The sequence below is a fragment of the Pleurodeles waltl genome, chromosome 8, assembly GCF_031143425.1.
Source record: "Pleurodeles waltl isolate 20211129_DDA chromosome 8, aPleWal1.hap1.20221129, whole genome shotgun sequence".
In the NCBI taxonomy this organism is placed as follows: Eukaryota; Metazoa; Chordata; class Amphibia; order Caudata; family Salamandridae; genus Pleurodeles; species Pleurodeles waltl.
Genome location: NC_090447.1, coordinates 457,929,297 through 457,949,558, shown reverse-complemented (window position 1 = coordinate 457,949,558; position 20,262 = coordinate 457,929,297). Strand labels below are relative to the sequence as shown.

Sequence of the window (20,262 nt, the reverse complement as noted above, 5' to 3'; positions counted from 1 at the left end):
TCTCCTTGCTTGTGAGTTCGGCCACTTATCTCCTTTTAGTGGACCTTTTGTCAATGCTCTTTTCAGTGCTGGGCTTGTAACATCTCCTTGTTCTGCAGGATTTTCTCTTGATGTACCTGCAACTGGTTCAGGAGGAGCCAGATAGTTTTGGCATTGACCCACCTCAACTCCTTCCACCTCGGGGTCTGTAGTTTGCTCTGTTTGCCTTTTAAGACCGTCTGTTTTGGGGGAGAGCCCTCCTCTGTCTAGACTCTCCTGTTACCTCATTTGAGGTTGGTTCGCTGTCACTCTCCTGTAGGTCTTCCACTGGTTTCAGTCTGCTCAGATTCAGTCTCCAATTCTCCTGTTTCCTTCTCGGAGCTGGAAGTTGTTGGTACTCTCAACAACTCTTTTTCTTCATCTGAAGGACAGGGTACTTTCTTCATATGGCTGGCATGATTCCAGTTTGGAACTCCAACGCACTTTACAGCTGTAGTAGTAACCAGTACTACTTGGTAAGGGCCTTTCCACTGAGGCTCCAAACAAATCTTCCTCATGTGTTTTCTGATCACAATCCAATCTGCTGCTCTCAGGTTGTGGCTTTGATCTTGAGACATTTGCAGTTTGGTGGCTTCAACCTGATGAGAGAAAGAGCGAACCACCCCAGCCAGACCTTTGCAGTAATCCAACACCATATCATCTGTCATGTTCACAAGAGCATTGGCAGGAACCACTGGCAACCTCATCGCTCTGCCCATGAGGATTTCATGCAGTGACAGTCCAGTATTCCTGTCGGTGTGTTTCTTATACTCATCAGAACTAATGGCTGTGCGTCGGGCCATGTCAGATTCGTGGACACGCACATCTTTGCAGTTCTTGACTTCAAGGTACCATTCATCTGCTCAACAAGTCCAGAGGCTTCAGCAGGGCGGTAGCTAGAATGCAACTTCTGCTCAATGTTTAAAGCTGAACATAGTAATTTAATCACTTCATTGTTGAAGTGACTTCCTCTATCTGATTCTAAAGAGACTGGAAAACCAAACAAGGTATAAGTTCAATAAGCAGTAACTTTGCTACTGTAAGGCTGTCATTTCTTCGTGTAGGGTAAGCTTTGATCCAGTGGCTAAAGATACAAACAATCACCAATACATATCTCGATCCTCCACACACAGGCATCTCAATGAAATCCATCTGCATTCTGCTGAATGGACCTCCTGCTCTTCCAATGTGGCTCATGTTTACCACAGTATCTTTACCCACGTCAATCTGCTGACAGATGACGCTTCAATGGCGAATTACTTCGGCAACCTGTCTAAACTTTGGATTGAACCAGAATTGCTTGAAAGTTCGAATCATGGCATCCCTCCAACATGTGCTTGACCATGTTAATTTCTAGCCATTTGAGTCAGCAAACTATTAGACAGAACCACTTGTCCCTTTCCTGATACCCATACTTCATCCTCACGCTGAACACAGTTTAACTTTATCCAATTCTTTTTTTCATCTTTGTCAACATTATCCTGAAGCGCTTTCAATTCTTCCAAGGTATCTATAACATGTAATGCATTATTTGGGCACATTTCTTCTTTAGGTAACAATTCCCATTTATCTTTGAACGATATATAGTTCAATGCGCAAAACCTTGCGACTTGATCTGCATATCCGTTTCCCATTGAAACAAAATCTTGTGATTTCAGGTGTGCACTGCATTTCACCACAGCAGTCCATTCAGGCATTTGAATAGCTTGTAACAAGTCATGGATTCTTTCACCATTTCTAACTAGTGAACCAGAAGAGGTCAGGAAACCTCTCTGCGACCATAGCTGGCCAAAGTCATGGACTATTCCAAATCCGTATTGGCAGTCTGTATAAATAGTAACTTTAAGCTGTGCAGAGACATGACATGCTCTTGTAAGGCCTACAAACTCAGCCACTAGTGCAGAAAACACTCCTCTGAGCCAGGATGCCTCGAGTATACCAGAAATTGTGCACAAAGCATATCTTGCTCTCAATGTTCCCATGTTATCTCTTAAACAGGAACCATCAACAAAAATAATGTGGCCATTTTCCTCCAATCGGGTATCTTGAATATCAGGACTCGGTTTTGTGCACAAATCAGTAACCTCCAGACAGTCATCTTCAACTTCTTTCAATTTGTCAACCTCAATGTTCTTGTTTGGAAGTAAAGTTGCTGGGTTAAGCACTGTACACCTTTTCAATGACACATTTGGTTACCCCAGGATGACAGTCTCATAGCGTGTCAACCTGGCATTAGTTAAATGCTGAATCTTGGTTCTGGTGAGTTAAACTTCAATGGTGTTAGGGACCATGACAGTTAAAAGATGTCCCATCACAATGCTCTCACTCAGAGTGAGACTCAGTCGAACCGCTGCAACTGTACGTAAACAGCCTGGCAAGGCTTCGTCAACTGGGTCCAAGGTGGCTGAAAAATATGCTACTAGGCGATTTACACCACCATGGACTTAAGTCAAAACGGACAAAAAACTAAGCATCATGCTCATGACAAAACAATATGAAGGGTTTTGTGCAGTCAGGCATTCCTAAAGCTGAGGCTTTGCACAGACTCTCCAACTCAATAAAGGCTTTCATACAGGCCTGGTCTAACACTAAGGGATCAGTAACTTCTTTAGGAGTCAGCTTCTGCAATGGCTTTGAGATAACTGAACAGTTGGGAATCCACTTATGACAATAATTCACCGTTCCCAGGAACATTCTGACATCTCTCTGTGTAACTGGGGGATTCATCTGCAATATGGCCGTGACCCTTTCTCTGGAGATTTTCCTAAATCTCTCCTCAATGTGGTGTCCCAAATATTTAACCTCTTTCTGACAGTACTGTAATTTTTCTGGGGACACTTTATGACCATTCTTCCCTAAGTGACTCAAGAAGGCAATAGTATCATACTTGCATGCCTCTCTTGTCTTTGAAGCAATTAACAAATCATCAATGTACTGGACTTACATCGATTGGAAAGGCATTTCCAATGACTCCAGGTTCTTCTTCAGGACCTGATTGAAAATGGACAGTAACTCTAAAAACCCTTGAGGAATCCTACACCAACAATAGACTCAATCCAAAAATGAAAAACAGAAAATAAATTGACTATCCTCATGAAGAGGTACAGATAAGAATGCTTGTGACAGGTCTATTATGGTGAACCATTCAGCATTGCATGGGCTCAGAAACAATATCACTGCTGGATTTGGCACCACGGGACAACATTCAATCACAATATCATTTACTTTTTGCAAATCCTGAACAATTCAGAATTTTCCACATGGCTTTCGCAGTCCCATTATCAGCGAATTGCATGGGCTGCTTATTGGATCTTTTAAAACACCGTGCTTTACGAATTCCGCAATTATGGGCACAATCCCTTCAATTGCATCCTGAGTCATGTGGTATTGAGGAATCTGAGGGAAAATCACATTTGGCTTGACTGGGACCTTAACTGTCTCAACTTCTTTTATAAGACCAATATCTTTTCCTGTAAAATCCCACACTTTCATTTTAACTTTTCCCTGTAAGCCAGAAGGAAGATCTCTCCCTGTGAAAACTGGAAAGAAACTAACCAAGGGGTATTCCTCATTTACTGTGTCACAATCTGTTTCTGGGGACATGTCATCTTCATTATCACTGTTTGTCTGAATGGCAATTCCATTGTTGGAGCAAGTAATTGAACATCTTGTTTTACATAACAAGTCCCTTCCTAGTAAGGATACTGGACTCGAGTCACAAACAAAAAATGTGTGTAATCTTTTGAAATTGCCAATTTTAACCTGAACTGGTTCTGTGATCGGGTTTGTCAAATATTGGTTTGCAACTCCTACAATCTGGACTGTTTTCCCTGAAAGAGGCAGGTTTGGAACTTCTTCTGTTCTCACTGTAGAGCGTGTAGCTCCTGCGTCAACTAGAATGGGACTTTGTGACCCATCACTTTTCCCTTCACATAGGGACCTTTCTGATCTTCTTCTAATGAAGCTGCTAACACTCATTCCTCCTCATCCAAACTCTCACTCACCCAATCATCATTCACTTCATCCTCACTGTGTAGTGGGAATTGGTGTACTGTGTTGCATCACTTGCTGCTGCTCCATTGTGGCTTGAGGTATTCAAATTGTTGTGTAGGTACCATTTGCACTTGAGGTTGCAGTTGCTATGACTGGGGCATCCACAAACGTGGCATTTGTACTTGTTGCATGGGCTGAAAAGTTTGCATCAGGGTCACATTATTTTGAAAATTTGGATTTTGACCTCTCATCCTTGTTTTCCAATCTCCGCAAGCATGACATGGTAACAATCTCTTCATTCCTTGCACATTATTCTGAACAACCACTGTATTCAGATCTGGACCACGATTCACATTTTCAATTCCACCTCTACCTTTCGCCTGGTTCTGCAACCACGTTTCCTTGCTGCTGTGGAAAATGCCCCTGCATCCCTGTTTGTGTCGCTTTAATCTGCATCACAATTGCCTTCTCCTTCAGCTTTCTCTGCTTCAATTCAATCTCGTCACTACAGTACTTTGCATACTGCAATACTTCATCAATTAGCTTTGCTTGCAACAAATCAAATGACTCTTAATCATCTGGCTAATTTCAGGTCTTACGCCTTCAACAAATCTGAACACAAAATGAATCATGTCTTTCGGCTCAGTCGTTTCTCTGCCACTGTAATTTTTGAACGCCTGTAGCAATATCTCATAATGTGCATGTATTGACTCTCGCTTCCTGAGCTGTCATGTCTATCCTCTGCCAATCAATATTCTTGGGTGAAATGCCCTTTTTCAAAAATGTAATCACTTTATAGTAACATTTCATTACATCAGAAGATGGTGCACCTGTTGCTGGATCCTGAATACCTTTTCCTCTTGTCTCTTTTCTTTGCCCATCTGCCTTCCCATTTATCTAATGCTCCCCATTTTTTAATATTCTGAACGAGTTCTCTAATGTGAATTTTCATTCCCGGGACTAGCATATTGTCAAAATCCTTTGAGTCAAAATCTAATCTGTAACTCCTCTTTAAATGTTTGGTTTTCTCAATTTCTACGTCATTTTTCCTGCTAGGTCTGCCAATTTCTGATGTACTATTCCTGCTTTATTGGTAAATCAATGTGCACAAGTAACGAAACTCATCTTCTCTGAATATGTCAATTCTGTCTGAACCCATAATTCCTTCAATCAAGTCTTCTGCTTCTAATCTAAGCCTGGTCAAATTCAGGGCACTTCCTGCACTGGAATCACCTTATGTCCCACAAAGTTTCTCTAACCATTTAGTTAACTACTGAGCCGTCAAACCTTGTAACGAAATGTTGTTATTATTTACACCGGGCACTTGCTGTAGCGTTAGGCTTGGGGTCTCTGGTGTCACCATGCTTGGATTCGGACATGTCTCGAATCTTCCCTGACTACTCGGAGGAGTTCTAAAAGAACCCAAGTCAATTAACGGACCTGTTCCATCAAATTTCGGTCTCATGGGAGTCATCACTTGTGCATTTTCATGAAACCTCTCCCTTTCTACACTCAGATTCAGGATTTTCTGCTCATTGCCCCTGTGATTTCCCTGGGCAAACAACGGTATGACTGGACCTATGGTAACTGGTACTGACATTACATTGGGACTGGATCTGGTATTTGACTCTCTTGGGTACATAAGTCCTGCATTCTGATTCATCAACGCGGACATCTCTGACTGTGATCCTGTTATGGGGGTGTATCTTGGAACTGTCTGTGTCTGTATCGGGGACATCAAATTCAGGGTAGATTCTATCTGGACCAGTGTCAGCTTCTGGTAAGCCTGTCCATTTGGCACTAATAAGTTTGTTGCAGAATCTACAATAGGTACATCTGGATATATTCTGGGAATATCCATCTGTGGCTTAGGCGTTTAAATCGCTGAAGTAGCTGAAATATTATGACTTACCTGAATCTGACTCTGTGTGGATTCAATTGGTATCGGAGCTGTCGGGTCTACACTGGTGCTTGAGCTTCTCTCATGTACTGTATATGGTGGGGGACGATTTCTCAGTGACTGTAAAATAAACTCATCATCATCTGACTCTTCATCACGTGTCAAAGATTTCCTAGACTCTATGGATTTCTGTTCTCTGTCATCTGAAGGATAAGAATCCCACTTCTTAGTACTCTTTTTGGTCTCATTCCCGTTCTCTTGGGTAATTGCAGTAAACAACTTAATTCCCTGTAAAGTCTCAGTTCTCCAAAATTTCTGCTCACTATCCCATGTAGCCTCTGCTAGTGTCTTCTCGGCTTTCCTCATTCTCCTTTCAACTTTCAGTTGCTATTGCTGTCTAGCTACTAGTTCCCAAATAACTAGTGCCTCAAATTGTGCAGGTCTCGGAGGAGGTTTCAAATCATACGGTACTCTCCTCATATATTCTAAAATCCTCAAGTTGAATGGGCAAGGAACGCCAAGCTCCCATCTCTCTCTGTTTCTTTGCACCATTGTTTCAGCCAAAGACATGGCACAGCACCCTGTTCTTCAAATACAATATAAGCGGGTGTACCTCCTGGCGGTATAATTTTCGTATTCTAGTTGGAATATACGTATCTCCCCTTAGGGCACTCTTTAAAGCTTTGAAAAATTTCAGTTCGGTAATGTACGCTACTTTCATTCAAATCAGGAAGTGACTTTCAATCCCAAAATCCTTTTCGCTGGCCTTCTTAACCAATTACGCTTCACTGTTGTCCACCAATCCATTCACGCCTTTTCTCACTAACCGACCTATCCCAGCACGGTTCCAATGATGTCACACTCACACGTACAGCAGCTGACAAAGTATTTCGGCTTGTCTTCCTCAACTCAAATTCACACAAACCTAAATGCAAATATTGCGAGCACTAAACAAAATCAAAACCCAATTTGTCTGTTTTACTACAGGTAGGTAACACAATTGCTTCAGAAACCTTAGTGATTTTTCACTGTGAAATTTCACTCTCTAACAGATACTCCTTGTATCTCAGTTTTCCTGTCTTGCACACAAAATTCGACCAGCAAATTTCACTTTCAACTGATCATTGGGTCTATCCTGGTACACATAGGACTCTCCAAATCTCAGTCTAAAACCTATCACTCATTTTAACATGCACTCTTGAGTTTGTCAACCACACCCGATTGACCTATTAAACAGACAAATTACAACATAAATCAAGTGTCTCATACACTTATTCAATACTCTGGAGTCTTATACCACGCAGGGTCCGTATACCAACAACCATGTGGACAATTTTTTAGCACAAAGCGCCACACACATGTGAAGTTCGACGACTTCCCTACTCTCACACTTCGGAGTATGCAAACTCCCTCAACAACTTCATTTGGAGTACGCAAACTCCCCAAAACACTCTCAAACATCACAATTCACCTGCGATTTGCTTAAGCTGTGCAAGTGCAAGACCTATTTCATTCACACTGTCACCAGAACGCTGGGAGCATCCTCAAACAGGCATTGGCAAATTTCAAGGTTTTGGGAAAGTCACAGTAAATTCTTAGGGAGACATTTTCTCTCCTTTTTGTATCATCAAATCTGAAATCTTTAACCTTTACCAATTTCTATGCCAAATCTATGATTATTTGATCTCTTAAGGAGACTACTCATGCTACTCTTCTACCCTTTCTAAATTTTATGGTGGCCTCTAAAAGAGACATACCATCCATCCACTCTTTTACCTTTCATGAGGGGAACTTTATGGTGGCCTCTTAAGGGGACCAACCATCAAAAGATCTTATGATGGGTTCTTAAGGAGACAAACCATCCTAATCTGCTACCATTTCTGTGACTGCGCCTGTCCTTATTTGGTCTTTTATTAATTAATTTATAAGGGGACGCGTTAGAGGTTCGATAGACCTTTTGACTACGCTTAGAGTGATTCCACCATAAGTCTCCAATTCACTCCAATTTTAACATCATAATCAATAAACTTCATCAACTATCCTTTGGAGTCAGTAATCTTTACACTCTATGACCCATATGTTCATGAATAACCACACCTTTAGTAAAAGTTAGAAAGTTTATTTCTCTATATTAACAATGTTAATATCACATAAATTAATCTCAAAACCAACTGAAAAACATATAAGAAAAACATCTGTTTACCAAATCTTCTAAAGAATCTCAATTTAGCTAATGTATTGATCACTAAACATTCAAGAGTCAGTACAAATCAATAGCAAGAACAACTGCGCATTAGAAATAGCATACATCTGGGCTCAGCAATTGAGCAACATCAGTTGTTATTAATAATTTGTTAGCATTCTCTGGGTCTCCATAGCTAACCTTCTGATTAGAATAGAATGTTTGGACTTCACGCAAAAACACTTTTAGTCTAAGTGAATTTGGAAAACATCTAACTATGGCTCTATCAAAATAGCGGTTGGAACCTAGAAACAATGAGCATAGCCTACAACAAGAACAACAGCTTTTTGTTATACCTCTCCTCAGTATGGATCGGCAAGCTGCGATTATCTTCGTCAGTTGGACATCTGTTCGGTCAGCCTCAGGAACGGGCAGTGAAAGGGGTTGGTTCAGACACAGGGACTTTAACTATCGGAACCATTTAAGAAGCAATGTCTAAGGAATCAGCTTTCAGCATGGAAATCTAAGGAATAAAGTTAAAGATAGGAACAAAGTCATCAGGGACTGTTCAGCTCCTCAAGCAGAATAGAATAAGCTTCTCCTCCCTCTGTGCAGTGGGGCTAAGTTAAAATCACCTAAAGAACTTCCCACATTGCCATTGGTCAGAAAATCTGATGTTTACAATTAGTCCAATAAGGATTAAACCCCAAATCTATGATATAACTGAACTGTCTTTCACATGTAGATGATTGGCTCCTCTTCTCCTGTTTCCATCATCAGGCTCGTCAGATAAAATGTTTGTATCCATCAACACTCCAGTCAGTGCATCCATTGTTGGTTCCTGGGCGCGGACAGAATAGTCGTGGGACTAGTGATTTAAGGTGATTTTATTCTATATTTTCCTGAAGACTTCCTTTTTTATGCTGTTTATTATGTCCAAGTCCCAACAGTTCTTATCTTTAAGGTCTTCTCTGTTCTTCTTCTCAGGTGTCCCTCCGGGTGCAAGCCTCTGGCGTCTCCGCTCGGGTGAAGGATCGGTGGTAATGGACAGCCGGCGTAGGAAACGGGGAAAAGAAAAGGAAAGGTAAGTCTCGGGATTAGGGAACTTGGGTTGTGGTTACAAAGGGAAGGGAGCGGTGAGGTGGGAGGGGTCTTGGGTACACCAGTCCTATGTGCTCTTTATCTGTCCAGGTTGTGCTCCCCCTTGATTCAGAATATTTCCCTATTTTGCCAGAGATTGTCCCCCGGTCCAACAAACAAGAAGAAAGATAAAAAGAAAACAAAATACATAAATGAAGAAATTGTAACCGGTTGTTGAAAGGGGCTGGGGCTGTTGTTTTCACAGTCCCCCCCCCCCCTTCAGAGTGCAGTGGGTTAACGGGGTGGTGCCCACAATTTTCTTTTATATCTCCTTTGGCTCTGTCACTTAAATCAGTGCGGAAAAATGAGGTAGAAATAAGGAAGACTGAAAGGGAGAAAATGAAAAGAAAAAATAGAAAACTACTGAAAGAACACTCTTGTAAATATATATGGACAGCTTCTTTCAGTATTATCCCTCTACTCCTCGTGGGGTCGTCCCTTCTTTACTCCTTTCCTCCTCCCGCTCTCTCCTCCCTTCCCCAAAGGGCCCGATACCCAGTCTGCAGGCACAAACGTACCTGCCTTAGCCACGCCCCTCCAGGGACATGGTGGTCTGTGTGCCTCCCGGGGCTTCTGTAGCCCGCGTCGCTGGATGCCCCTGGCTCGCGTTGGGGAAGTCCTGTGTCTCCTCTCTCCCGGTCCTCCTTCGGCTCTTCTTCTTTCCCTCCTGACGCGGCGCGCATCGGTAGTCCCTCTTTTATGTTGAGGGAAACCCGGACTTCCAGGTTTCCAGGGAGTTCCTCTTCCGGGGTGACGACTGAGGTCCCCCCAGAGCACCTTTCCTTCGGGCTATCCTGGTGACGCTAATGCAGCAAGCAGCAGAGAGCAGGAAGTGAAAGCAGACCAGGTACTGGCCAATCAGAAGCAAGGAAACTCAAGAGACATTGGAATACACCAATGGTAAGTTCAGGTAAGCAAGAGGCTGGTTCTCAGCCCCTTTTAATTTTTTTTTGATTCAATATAGATTTCACAAGCAACATGCAAGCCTGCATGCATGCGAAACCTAAAAAGTGCATGAGTGTGCACCCCTTTTTATATGTTCTTTCTACATACAATGTCAGGGTATAATATAATTAGAGGAGGGACTAGAGCTAGAAGGACTCTCCTATAATATGTCCATGTAACAGGATAAGTGACCTAGGGCACATGTAGATGACATTCAGACAACAGACAATGCATTGATATGCTCCAAAATCAATTAAAACCTTTGGATGGATACATATTGTGGGACATGAACAGTATCAGCACACATTTCCTGCTCCAAGACCTCTTCCTTAGCCCACCAATAACAGATGCATGCTAGGTCAAGATCAGAAGGAAATCTGATCTTTTTAAGGAACCTCTGTGGGGACAACACCATGAGCAATGACCTAATGCACAGTATCAGGAAAAAATAAACTTTTCTTCAGTATCCCAGAGCTTAATCTGTTGTTATATGTGTCTTGGAAGGAGCCACTGACCCTACCCAAAATTTCTTATTTTTCCTTTTATGTTCAAATATTTATAATGGGTTATGCAGGAGACTACAGATCACAGCAGGCAGCTAAAAAAAACTGGCCTGGATGAGCTACTCATGCATGATAATGAGATACTTGAGAATTGTGCTAGTAAAGCTCTAGACAGCAGTGTGCCTCTTTTGCTGATGATCACCAATAGAGTTTTTGATGTTGGCTATTCATTGTAAATTTTATTTCAACTCTACTGCCAGGAGGATAGCTCAGTAAACTCAATATTCTCCATTGATAGAATACTGGCAGCACAGACCCAGCAAGCCAGACTTCTGAGGTGGGTTAATTCAGTGCCATAAATTGTCTAGTAGCAACATCTGTTATTTAGCTCTCAGAAATGTCAGTACTGTGGTATTTAGTATTATATGATAAGTTATTATTCATTATTGATAGCTGAGTACCTTTATGTAAACTCAGCTCAGGGTATCGTAACAAACGTAACATCTGTTGGCTTACCTTTGAATCATAGACATATAGGGCCTGATTACAACTTTGGAGGATGGTGTTAATCCGTCCCAAATGAGACGGATATACCACCTACCGTATTACGAGTCCATTATATCCTATGGAACTCGTAATACGGTGGGCAGGATATCCGTCACATTTGGGACGGATTAACACCGTCCTCCAAAGTTGTAATCAGGCCCATAATGATGTTAAGCTCTACATAAACCAATTTTACTCAGACAATTTGTTAAATTAATATTAATACAGGCTGCCTTTGATACGGTTGACCATGACGCCCTAACTCAAAGACTCCATGAAGCCGGCATACAAGGGATTGCTCTCGACTGGATTACTTCCTATCTTTAAAAAAGAGCAAATATCATCCTCTCGCCCCCCTTCTCGTCCGAACCCTACCTCACAAAAGCAGTGGTCCCCCAAGGGTCAATCATCTCACCTTTGCTTTTCAACATCTACATGATATCTTTACCAGAACTGATCAATGATTTCCATCTCACATGCTACAACTATGCAGATGACACACAAATACTACTTAAATTAGAAGACCCCAAAAACATTGAAAACTCACAAATCTTCAGTTGCCTCAGAGCCGATGATCAGTGGATGACCTGGAGCCATCTCAAACTAAATACCTCCAAAACAGAAATACTCATATGTGGTGACTGGAAAAATTATGACCCTCTGTGCGTCTGGCCTGACGATCTCGGACCACCTCCTCAATTATCCAAGGAAGTTAAAAACCTAGGAATCACCATGGAGTCCAAGTTAACTATGAATGCCCAAGTAGACAAATTAACACGCACAAGCTTCATCACCTTAAAGACTTTACGACGCATCTTCCCCCACCTCGGATTTCCACACAAGGTGCAAGCTACCATCTCACTTGTACTATCCAAACTGGATTATGCCAATAGCCTCTACCATTGATCATCTCTATCTGTTATGAAAAAACTACAACGTATCCAGAATTCCACAGCCAGGCTACTACTACATATAAAGCCGCAAGCCCACATCTCCCCTGCCTTGAGAGCACTACACTGGTTACCTGTTGCCAGAAGATGCACTTTCAAGCTGCTTTGTATCACCCACAAAGCTATACATGGAACAGGACCGCTTTTTATCAGAAAGAAAATGACCAAATACATCCAACAAAGAACGCTCCGCTCAAGACTGGCACCCCGCCTTAGAACACCACCATACAAGAAAAAGACTATAGGTGGTACATCCTTCTCCGTCCAAGCAGCCAAACTATGGAATTCATTACCCCCAACTATAAGAGCCACAGATAACTTTCTTGTCTTCAGAAAACTACTCAAGAGTTTGACTCTTTCCTTCATAACCACCTTTTTAAAAAAACTATGAACTGCATATGCCTATGTGGATAAATATTTTTTCAGATTATACGTATATTTCTATTTATTTATAGCTTCTTTGGAAAATATGTATTGCTACTATGTCATAACAATAAAATACACACACACTCTTTAAACCTGACTGACTAAGTATTTTTTACCCATGTTTCTAATTATGTATTGTATGTGCATATGTGTGTGTGTGTGTGTATATATATATATATATATACATACATATGTATATATATATATATATATGTGTATGTGTATATGTTGTTTCTGTGCTTGGCATGTTCGTGGATCATTGAATTCCTGCTCTCATCTTATCACACTTATCTACTCATCACTCTTATGTCATGTCTCTATCAAACTATCCTCCATTCTCACTCTGACTCATCCCAAATCTCTTCTACCACTTTCATCTCCTAAATATCTCTGCCTAAGCTCTTCCCTCCACATCTAACTCACCAAACCTCACTCTACCTCTGTGACCTCCCACACAACCCTACTAAATTCTCCTGCATTCATCTCACCCTGCTACTATGCTCTCCCTAACCCTTCCACATACTCTTCCCCCTCCACCCCCCTTTACTCATCCCAAGCCTTTGGGTTGAGTAAATGAAGGATATACTACCAATTAAAACCTCTGGATTTATTTCCTCCTCCACCCCTCCATTACTCCATTCTAACTAACAAACTCTCATATCCGCGGCTCAAATTAACTCATAATAATACTAAAACTGTACTCATTATTTAACGATACTAATCCATCACTAATTCTTGTTGGGTTCCGGAGTAGCGTGCTACTCATCGAAAAGCGCTTCAACACCTCGTCAGGGGTAGTAAGCGCTATATAAATACGATTACAATACAATATCAACAAGTATGGCTTGGCGTGAAAAGTGATCATGTTGGGTGGCAGTAAGTTCTAATATGACAATGAATATTATAAACATAAAAAGTGTGGTTATTTTTCCTTAATGGCATCGCTTATGACTTTCCGATGATGCAAAACTACAGTTCTCCCTTTCCAACATCCTTTCATATTATATTGGGTAGCACCAGGATTGCCTTACTACCAGGGGCGGCTCCCTCACTATGGCAAAGGAGCGTCACCCCCCTGGCCAAGAGCCAGGAGATGAAAAATAAAACAATAGTTGCACTATCATTTTATTTTTTATCTGCTGGCTGAGCCAGCAGTATAGGGAGGGGCAGGGCTGGGCCTTGGGAGGTGGGAGGGGTTAGGAAGGGAGAGTGCACCTAAGTGCGAATGTGTGTTGGACTGGCCACCTGAGGCCGTCCAAACACACATGCGCACTTAGGTTTCTTCAGCCCAGCTGTGTTTAACAACCAAGCCGGAGAAATTGCACAGAGGCCAGGGCATTGCTATGTTTGGCATGAAGGCAGCGCCAGGATTGCTGGGGAGTATGTGCTGGCACATGCAGGTTAGAGGAGGGCGAGGCAGCCACGGACAGACACAGTGGTAAGGTAATTTTATTTTATTATTATTATTATTATTATTATTTTTCCTCTCTTGGTCTCCGCCCCTTCCCCCACCCCTCCCCTTGAGATTTGCAGTGGCGGCTGCTGCTTACCACTGGTCCTATTTACCCTTTAAATCATCCTCATCTCTCGCAAAATTGTCCCCAACACGTTTGTGTTTGACACACAGATCCAACTAATACTACAGATGGTGCACACAACTGAAATGAAGTGCTGATCTACCCGACACAAATGCATCCATGGCTAGAGTGTGTTCTGGGGTCTCCTGGAGACCACAACCGTGCCTTCCAACTGTCCATCTTCACTGGTGCCGCAGTTAGCATGCATTATATAGTGATATCTGCAAGCACTGTAATAGTCAAATAGTTAATAAAATCATATAGGCGCTGTAAATTGCATGCACCTTATAGAAATTTTACCTGGGGTCTATTTGAGAGTGCCGTCCACTGACTGAAACAAAGTGCCAGCCTCTAAAGGTAAAAGCAAAGAGTTAGAATACATGCCTATTACGTTATTCTTGCATTATAGTAAAATAAACTCACAGCAAAAGCTGTTGTGCAGTTGTTTTGTGATCATCATGACTTATTTATTCATATAAAAGTCTGAGTATCAGTTTTTGACATCCTTTTAATATTTATTCACATTTAATTACATTTAACTTATTTTTAGTTTTTAATCTTTTCTGCATCCACATAAATGTTGTCCATGCAGCGTAGTGCGAAGAATAACCCGAAAAAATAATATCAAAGAAACAAATGAGAAAAGAGGAACAAGTACCAGAGAGAAGATGGTTAGTGAAACTGGAGATTTTGATGTAGACGTTACTTAGATATTCCGAGCAAAGTTTGCAAAAATGGCCAAGCGTAGCTTTAAAAAGACGTAATGCTGTTGCGTCATGATAAGGCTGTTGCCTTGCAACTGCCTTTATATGGCATTCACTAGGATAGTCTTTTCTTTCACTTCATGCTCAGACTAGCTTTAGTTTGTGTTCAGTTTCCACGACTAAGGTTTTGTTCTAAATACAGGCTTGACTTTGTTGACAGATGTAAGTTTATCTTTACCCCACTCATTAGTTTTGCTTCTAAAGTACGTGAAAGATTCACATTGATTGAACATAGTATACATATCGAAAAAATTATTAATTTACTGTTAGAGCATCCTGAGAAAGCAGGTATGTTTCAACGGCTTCATAGACATAGAACAGACCCTGACAATTGTGTTACAGAAATGGACCTCTTTACTCTAGATCAGCTATTTATCAGCTCAAAACTGCTTAGCACTCACCCAATCTGCTTTTCAGCCCTTATACCTAGACAACATACCATACGCACGGGGGCAGCTCCTCCATATGGGCAGAGGAGCGTCGCCACCCCGCCAGCAGCGTCAGCTGTAATCCTTTTCCAAAAAAAACGATAATAAACTTTGTTTATTATCGTTTTTGTGGAAAATGGGCAGGGCCTCGGGGGTGACGAGTGTGAGGGGGAGAGCTCAGCAGTCCCCTTCAGATCGCATGTATGTTTGGCCGGCTGTCTTGGGCTCAGGGCTCTCTCCAGCCCAGCAACACAGTTACTGGGCTGGAGAGAGCCTGCACAGGCTCCCAGTCTACCTGGGAGTGCCCTGGCTGGGCACTTCCAGCCAATCCTGACGCTGCTCTCAGCAGCATCAGGATTGGCGCAGGGCAGGCTAGGGGCCGGTGCCTGCAGGAAGAGAAGAGGAGAGGAGCAGCGCGGGGGTGAAGGCGGCGGCACAGGTAATCCCCCCACGTGCCGCCCCGCCCCTTCAGTGTCACCTGAGCCGTGACTGCATACTGCAAGGGGGAGGGGAGCACACTACGTGGCATCCTAGCACATATGTTCTCCCAGATGCATTATGGTAAAAGCAGTGCATGAAAGCAGACATTTTAGTTTACTTCTGTACCAAATGAAATAGATGTAGGGCAACTATAATGAGTACTGTGGTGCACAGATGTTTGGTGCACCAGGTAAAGTGTATTTTTGTAGTTTCCTTCCCATGGCAAAGATGTAGGGGCAACCTGTTGCTCTCATAGACAGTCAATAAAGTGCCATGGATGTATATTGATCTTCCCAAAACTTAAAATGCCTAAGATGTAAAGCTAGGAAATGTTGCTGTAGAATTCAATACAAAAGTACACAGATTATAAATCACAGTCCTCAAAACAAGGCAGTTTACTAATGCTCTTGATTGGGTTTTGTTTTGTATTTTTAAAAGTGTACTCACCTCAATCTTTGGAATATCTGGGCCATCCATTTGTTTGAGCAGAGGTTGAGGAAATCCTATTTTGAAGAAGCATAATACATGGTTACTATGACATTAGTCAAGAAATGATTTACTTGCAAGCATGTTCAAAAAATGTTTTTCCTTTTTAAAGTGTGGCAAGCATGAAGTTGGAATAGGTAGAAAATAGATGAGATTGTAGATTTAGGATTCATATTGCATGGTCTAATTGGACATACAGTTTTGTCTGGGCACAGCTCAAGTAATTTGTCATATGATTAAACAAAAAACTCCCTAAAGCATACACATTCCTTGAACACAAGACCTTTTGCAGAGAATAAACACAGCACTGGTTAGCCACCATTGTGGTTGTGCTTTGAATTGATGGGAAGTGAATCTCTCCTATGCAGTGGGAGCACCAGCAAAATAGCCAGTAGGACACAAATATCACATAGATTTATTTGTTATGTACATAGATTTGTACCAGGGAATCAATAATGACCCTATTTTCAGAAACTTCGATTTTTTTTGTTTTAGTGAAAAAGTAAGAAAGTGAGCTCTAAAGTGAGACTCGACTGGATAGAGTTATGTAGAGATCTGTGGTTGAAGACTTTGACACGGGTAGCTGCATAATTCAGATATTCCAAAACAGATTTTCAGTTGGGGAAAAACAGGTGCTGGAAAGTTTTAATAGCCGCCCTCACCATGTCTGCAAATCCACCTCCATTTAGTCAGATCAATGCTTTATATAACACTTCTTGAGTATGCTCTGCTTTCCCCCATGCATACTGTTTGCAATTTACACATCTATGATGCAAGTATGTAATAAATCTTGTTCTAGATATATAAAATGATCACTACTGACTGCACTTTGTGGAATAAAGTGCAGAATGCCTACACAATAATCACCAAGTACGATGAAAGGTGAAAAAAGGAAGTATGTTTAGTGGATGTCAACTCCAACTTTTAATTATGTCCTTGAACCAATCACAACAAAACACATTACATACTTTCTAATTTTATAATTTTGGAGCATTATCTAAAAGATTGTTATCCTTCTTTTGAATACCACGATAACCCATTCCTAACCTAACATTTATATTAGCTATCACCCCACCTAAAACATACAACCTTTTAAAAATTATATTGATTGTTAAAATTGGTTTTCCTTCTTTATTTCCCGTCATACTACATCTCAGTTGCATTTTAAAAATCACATGCCAAACTATTCGAATTCAAGGTCTAGAGGGGTGGTATTCTTTGAAACAGGATAACTAGAAACTACAAGTAACCCATGACTCAGTGATATATAGGCCACTGCTCCAACAGGAAAAACAAACACAAATGGTTTGATACTATCCCAATGAAGTCTCACCTAAAATCCACGTTGAACTGAACTTCTCCAGTAGTGGCAAATGATACGTGTTTATGTTCTTTTTATGAGTACCAGGAACTCTGCCTTCTTTGATTGAGCACATATATTGTATTTTTAAGTAATATTCATGCAGGTATCTTGGCAGAATATCATGACCCAAATCGTTTTTGACAGTATTCTGTCCTAAATTTTGTTTAGAAAATATTGCTCCATTACAGTTGATAATAGAAAATCTACACCCAATGGGATGATATTTTTGTACAATGTTTGGTGGGGTCTAGTCATAATAAAATCCAGAAAAACTCTTTAAAATGTCCAGGTATTTTTAATGTGCATTTAAAACCCAAGCCAGCAAACAGACATGGGGCTGAACCATGAATGTTCAGTATACACAAGGCGTGCCACAGCCTTTATTCACAATGCTTAGAAATAAGTCATATAGGGCCAGATGTAGGAAGAAACCAATTTGCGAGTTGCAAATTGCGAGTCCTTCCGACTCGCAATTTGCAACTCGCAAATTGCTATGCAGAAAGGTGTCTCAGACACCTTCTGTGACTCGCTATGGGGTCGCTATAGTTTCACAGGGAAATATTTAAATAAAGCAGTTTTTTTTTCTCTTTGCAGCCCGTTTTCCTTAAAGGAAAACGAGCTGCAAATAGAAAAAAATACCAAAACCTTTTGTTTCGGTTTTTTTCACACTGCCTGCTCTGAAAAAATAATTTTGTGAGCATTCACAAAGGGGAAGGGGTCCCTTCCCATTTGCGAATGAGTTACCATCCACTTCAAGTGGATGGTAACTGCGAGTTGATTTGCGACCGCTTTCGCTGTCACAAATCAACTTACATTGCTGTGCGAGTCGCAAATAGGAAGGGAACACCCCTTCCTATTTGCGAGTCGTAAACACATTTTGCGAGTCGGTTCCGACTCGCAAGATGTGTTTCTGCATAGCGTGAGGGCTTTTGCGCCTCGCAAACGGCGTTTTTCGCCATTTACGAGGCGCAAAAGGCCTACCTACATCTGGCCCTTAGTTCTTCTTCCAATAAAGTTATACTCTTACTAATCCCTTTCTTTACTTTGAGAATTTTGACACTTGATCAGATGTGGGGGCAGATTTCTCTAATAGCTGTGGACCAAGGACTTGCCTCTTCTCTTCAATCTCATTCAGTCCCTCTACAAATTGGTTATTTTCTGCTCCAGCATTTACACTCACCTCATTTTTCATGTGCCTTCTTAATGTCTTTATCTATTCTTGGGTTTGCTTCATCCATATATTTAAATTATTAAGATGATCAATTCCAGAGTTCTTATAAAACAGTAGTGTCTCTTCTATATTGATGGTGCTTATCCTCATTAATACATTGTTACTCAATATCAATTCAGGAAGTGGTACAAAATACAAGCAGAGATTGAATATGTAAGGGCAACAATACAATTATCCACAGCTTAATTACTATATATAGTAGTAATACCTACTAATTTTCTACTAACATTCTAAAGTTCAGCTAAGCCTTTCACTGTCATTTCTTATTCACTCCATTTTACATAATCGTTATTCCCTCTATGCATTGGTTTACAAGAGTTGCCAACTATTGGAAATGGCCCTCTCTATAGGGTCACCCCTAAACCTTTTGCCTTCCTCCTCTTATTGTTTGCTGGATCTTTGCTCTGTTGGTGTTAGACCTCTGTGCCCTTTACCACTGCTAACCAGTGCCAATGTGTTTGTGCTCACGACCCTTAAACATGGTTGGATTGGCATATACCTGATTGGATGATTTAATTTACATGTAAGTCCCTTGTAAAGTGGTATACCATATACCCAGGGCCTGTAAATTGAATGCTAGCAGAGGGCATGCAGCACTTATTGTGTCACCCACTTAAGTAGCACCTTAACATATGTCCCAGGCCTGCCATTGCAGTCTGAAGGCAGTGTCCCACTGCCATGCAGACTTGGCATTTAAAACCCCTTGCCAAGCCTTAAACTCACCTTTTATTACATATAAGTTGTCCGTAAGTTAGGCCCTAGGTAGCCCATAGGGCAGGGTGCTGTGTAATTAAAAGGTAGGACGTGCACTTTTTAGTTTTACGTGACCTGGTAGTGAAAAACTCTGAAATTCATTTTTTTCACTACTGTGAGGCATACTCCTCCCATAGAATAACATTGGGATTCCTTATTAGATTTAATCAGCTGTAATTCCTAAGACAGAGGTGGTAGATATCTCATGTTTGGTATCTGTGAACTTGTAATGATAAACCCTTTTTAATGGTAAAGATGGATGTATCATTACAAGTTTGAAAATGCTGCTTGAAGAAAGTTGGTATTTTCGTGTCCTTAGCCTTCTGTTTCTGCAGCCTGCTTAGGTCACATGATTGGGTGTAACTGACAGTTGAGACTTTGTGAACTCGCCCCAGACAGTCACACAATAGTGGGATTAGCAAAGCTTGAATGGGCCATTAACTGACTTAATGGAGTGGAGCTAATCACAGCCCCACTTACACATGAATAGGCTGGACTCTGCCACCACACAATAGGGTTACTGACCCAGTATTGTCAGTGCAACCAGCTAGGAGCCAGGACAGAGGAGGCAGAAAAT

General features: G+C 41.4%; 1 protein-coding gene across 4 annotated transcripts in view; it reads right to left on the bottom strand.

Moving 5' to 3' along the window:
• The window catches only part of NMS (neuromedin S), a 418,782-nt gene that overhangs the window by 133,066 nt on the left and 265,454 nt on the right, over positions 1-20,262 (bottom strand). For all 4 annotated transcript variants that reach the window (XM_069204401.1, XM_069204398.1, XM_069204399.1 and 1 more), the window contains 2 exons: positions 16,300-16,355; positions 14,481-14,531 (listed from right to left, as the gene is read on the bottom strand). In XM_069204401.1, coding sequence (XP_069060502.1) covers positions 14,481-14,531; positions 16,300-16,329 — 81 coding nt within the window. In that variant the 5' untranslated portion in view covers positions 16,330-16,355. The remainder of the gene's footprint in view (positions 1-14,480; positions 14,532-16,299; positions 16,356-20,262) is intronic.